The sequence below is a fragment of the Loa loa genome (genome assembly GCF_000183805.2).
Source record: "Loa loa unplaced genomic scaffold supercont3.227, whole genome shotgun sequence".
Taxonomy (NCBI): Eukaryota; Metazoa; Nematoda; class Chromadorea; order Rhabditida; family Onchocercidae; genus Loa; species Loa loa.
In genome coordinates this window covers 12,524-16,828 of record NW_018108407.1, presented here as the reverse complement: position 1 = coordinate 16,828, position 4,305 = coordinate 12,524, and the positions used below count along the sequence as shown (strand labels likewise).

The 4,305-nt window shown below is 29.9% G+C and overlaps 1 protein-coding gene across 1 annotated transcript in view; it reads left to right on the top strand.

Moving 5' to 3' along the window:
- LOAG_18213 (peptidase family M1 containing protein) overlaps positions 1–4,217 on the top strand; it is a gene marked incomplete at both ends in the record, with an annotated part of 10,863 nt that extends 6,646 nt beyond the window's left edge. Inside the window, 11 exons of the mRNA XM_020450877.1 lie at positions 190–298; positions 723–873; positions 1,126–1,281; positions 1,484–1,653; positions 1,917–2,005; positions 2,189–2,320; positions 3,054–3,221; positions 3,465–3,536; positions 3,706–3,771; positions 3,881–3,953; positions 4,203–4,217. Coding sequence (XP_020305393.1) covers positions 190–298; positions 723–873; positions 1,126–1,281; positions 1,484–1,653; positions 1,917–2,005; positions 2,189–2,320; positions 3,054–3,221; positions 3,465–3,536; positions 3,706–3,771; positions 3,881–3,953; positions 4,203–4,217 — 1,201 coding nt within the window. The remainder of the gene's footprint in view (positions 1–189; positions 299–722; positions 874–1,125; positions 1,282–1,483; positions 1,654–1,916; positions 2,006–2,188; positions 2,321–3,053; positions 3,222–3,464; positions 3,537–3,705; positions 3,772–3,880; positions 3,954–4,202) is intronic.
- Positions 4,218–4,305: the final 88 nt, after the last annotated feature.

The window sequence follows — 4,305 nt, the reverse complement described above, 5'->3', positions numbered from 1 at the left end:
ATTATTATTATTATTATTATTATTACTATCATCATTATTATTATTATTATTATCATTATTATTATTATTATTATTACTATTTTATTATTATTATTATTATCATCATCATCATCGTTATTATTATTTGTATCATTATTTTCACTATTGTTAATTATTGCATAATTAATTCACCAACTATCTTCGTTGAAGAATTTTCAAGGCAATTGATCATCATCATGATCCTTTCTTTGGGACTAATTTTTCGGTCTATGATTATATTGATTCCTGGATTTACCAACGAGGATTTCCATTATTGAAGGTCTCTTACTAACTGCTCTTACTGTCTTACTAAAAAATTCGGAAGTAATAAAAGAAATAAGGGTGAATGTTTTTCTTATTACTTCCGAATTTTTTTTTGTATTATAATCAATTTGTTATTAGTGCATAGAAATAGAAATAATTTATGAATAAATAATGAAAAAAATAAGATAGCAAAAGAAAGTTCAATTTCTTTAGTGGTAGTGAAGTTTTCAACTGCTTCATATCATAGCAGTGATAAATGATTTTTTCATTAATTTTATTGCAATTATCACAGTAAGTCATAAAACATGCACATTCATTTTAGTTAGGAATGATTAAAAATTTATCATTATATATTTAATTACCATTTCTATGTGACAATTTGGTGAATAGAAAAAGTTGTCGTTTTTAAAATAGAATACCGTATTAATGTATGTTGTTAGGTTCAACAAGTTGGTGATTATATTGAAATCAGTCAACAAATATTTGATTTTGATAATAATAGTGAATTTGCTAATACGCAATGGAAAGTGCCGATATTTACACGGGGAAATGAGCAGGATGAAGTTCACTGGTTAGAAGAGGGTAAAAAATGTAAGTCTCTTCTATATTCAGTCTCGTATCTGTCATCCTGACAAAACGTAGGAGTCGTTAATATTGTCACATGCACAATACGTATGTCGTACCTTCATCTATCATTCGGATAGACCAGAAAGCATGACTGCACTAGACAGATGATTGCATTTGGATGCTATTACATCGCTCTCTTAGAAGCAATAATTAGACAAATAAAATAACAAAAAATAAATGAGTCATTTTTTGATTTGATTACTTAATAAGTTTCAGTGAAGCTATTGCATGGATCACGTACATTTGTGCTAGATCCGAACTTTCATGGTTATTATCGCATCCAATATGAACTTGAGTACTGGAAGCTTCTCATTGATCATTTACTATACAGGCATAATTATTTTTCTGTTTCAACGCGACTTAAATTGCTCGGTAGCTTATTTGTCATTTCATTCATTTCACTTAATTTAAAAAAAGTTGAATTTACCTTCCTTCATGGAATGCAATCATTCTAAATCTCTCAAAACTCCCACCTGATGATCTGACTGTAGTATACCAGACCAAAATATGCCTTTTTAGTGTTTGGAATAAAATTATTTATTTGCTTTGATTTTTAAAAAATCAAAATTTTCAGATGATGCATTTGTGTTAGCTGAAACTGGACGCATCCCGTATGCCATACCAATGAAAATGTCGCTATATCTTAGAAATGAGACAAAAGTTGTACCATTTATTACCTTTCTGACTCGATTCGAAACTATCCTATATCGTGTGCATCGTCATTCAAGTGCATCACTTTTCAATGTAAATCTTACTTTTCAAAAGAAAAAATTTTTTTACCTAATTGAGATCATAATTTTAGAGAATTGGATTTTGTTCTGTTACAACTGATTGTTGTTATTTTTGAATTGTCTGATGGATGGATGACACTCGAACTGCTGCAACCTTGGTTGTGAAATTCAAGTTGTCACTCGTCGACCACTTTCAGACCATTCTCGAAAGTTGGGATAGATGAGATGCAGCGTGTTGGAACCCTTTGATTTGGCCGTAATTATTCGAAATTGCAGAAATACATGCAGTTTCTTATGGAGCCATCGTTTGATCGAATCATTAAGGCTGAAACTGACTCAAATGTTCCACGCAATATGGAATTTGAGTAAGTATTTTACTTTATGGATAAATCATCTTCAAACATGTAACGTTACTTCATCTTTTTGTTAGATTTATGTTTTGAAGTACACGAATAATGGGCCATAAGTTAAGAACAAAAAAATGGATGGAAGAGAGTGCAATGTGGTCTCTGTTTTCCTAAATCTCTGCAGCTCTTTTTTTTATTAAGATTTATAAGAGAGCTGATATACTTAAAAATGTGTGCCAGTGGACATCAACAATGTATCCGGATATTCCGATCACGTTTAAAGGAACTTTACAAAAACTGCTCACAGGAAATACTTAGCAATCCTTGCAACAGGTAAAATGAAATTCAGAATTGTTGTTTGTTTTTTCAGCCGCAAAAAAATGAATAATTGAACTTAACGATTAACGAATGATTGAACTTTTCATTTAGCGTAATCTTTAACGAATAATTGAATTTATCATTTAGCGTAATCTCAAAGTCACGTAATTTTTCTTTGTAGATTTCATTCTTTCTTTTCAATCTCTTCCCTGTCTTTGTGAGGTACAGTTAAATTTAACTCCGAACGGAAGTCCAATCGTTGAATGCATTACTTGCTAAGAAGTAATAGCCAACACAGCATTTCACCTGATGCAAATAGAATAACATTGTGAGATAAGTCAAATTTTTTATCACGATATTTGGGAACACTGAAAATGGAAAGATAAAAGGTTGTTATCAGGGCGAAAGTATAACTAGTACTCGAATAGTTTCTTTCCTGAATTTGTTAAAGCACAGAAAAAAAATGACTTGTTAAATATTTGTGTGAGTCGGCTCACCGAATCCAATCCATTTATCTTCCTCATCAAGAATCTTTTCAATCTACTATTTAATTCTATTGTCTGATGACTTACTGATACGGAATCATAGTATGGAACAAAACAACAATAATAATATTCATCCTAACATAACAGCGAAACTTATTTAATAAAGTAATTGAATAAGTTTCTCCATGGTTAGATCACATTGAATTGCGTTTATTCATTATTTGTTTCAGCAAAAAGTTCAATAATTTGATGATATGTTTAAGCTTAGAAGCAAGCCTACGTAATATTGCCTATATGGTAGCATCCAAATATGGCAATCAAGCAGAACTGACATTTATGATCAACAAGTTTCATACAGAAGAATATCACGTTGAACGTGATAGGATTTTTTCCGCACTTGCCAGCAGCTCTAATCGTTCTTATATTGAAGTGTAAGTGAATGTCATATTTAATTTTGCTATTTAATTTATTAGTTAAAGGATAATCTGGATAGTTAAATAAAAACCTAATCAAAACAGTTAAACAAAAACTCAATTTTAAATGTTAAGTTTGATTAGAATTCAATTCTTCGATTTATTAGAAGTGAGACAGTTTTCGTTTCAAAAATAATACTTGTAGATTTGAAACTCCTTTGAGGTCTCTTCTGAATTTCTTTATTTCTTTTTGTTTTTCAGGTTGGTAAAAGAAGTATTAATCAAAAAAGAGAAAGATACTGACTTTCGACCTAAATTATACGAACTCTCAAGGTTTATCAGACACAATTGACGAGAATGTTGCATGCTTTCCATTTCTTTTTATTTGGAAAATTGTTCGATGATTAATTAATTTGGCTCAATCTTTTCCTATCCATAATTTTTGACTTATTATCGAACTAACTATCTAGAAGGGAAAGAAAAACAAAACTTTTCTTTTTAGGAAAAATTACGATAATGGTGCGGTTGAACAATATTTATTCAATAATTTTGCTGAACTTCTCAAGAGGTTAATTTTTCTTTTGCATTACTCGAAATTTAATCTTTTGTTCCACTTTGATTAACGCTTTACTTCATGCTGGCAATGATTAAAATTAAACTTTATAAGTTTTTTGCAGACACGAAAAGTATGGACCCTTCTTCATGCTTCAAATGGCAAGAGGGTATGGGACGAACGAAGACTTGCAAAAGGTTAGTGAATTATGGTTATATAAAACAAGTCAAAGAAAAAAGATCTTGGAATGCATACTTCTAATAAATATTACTGTATAATTCCTTCATTCATTTCTTTTTTTGGAAATATTTAAATGCTATAATTATGATCATCAAAATATTTCAAATTTTCGTAGCATCATTCTTGATGGCATTTTCATATTTATCATCAACTTAATGATATATCACAATTAAAGACAAATAATGCATAAAATATATCAATTGTAGGTTAAATTTCGCTAAAATAAGTTTAAAAACTTGTTATTCCCCCAATTCAACACTACAAATTAGCGGAAAAAAACTTCATTTTTTAGCTCGATATGTTCGAGAA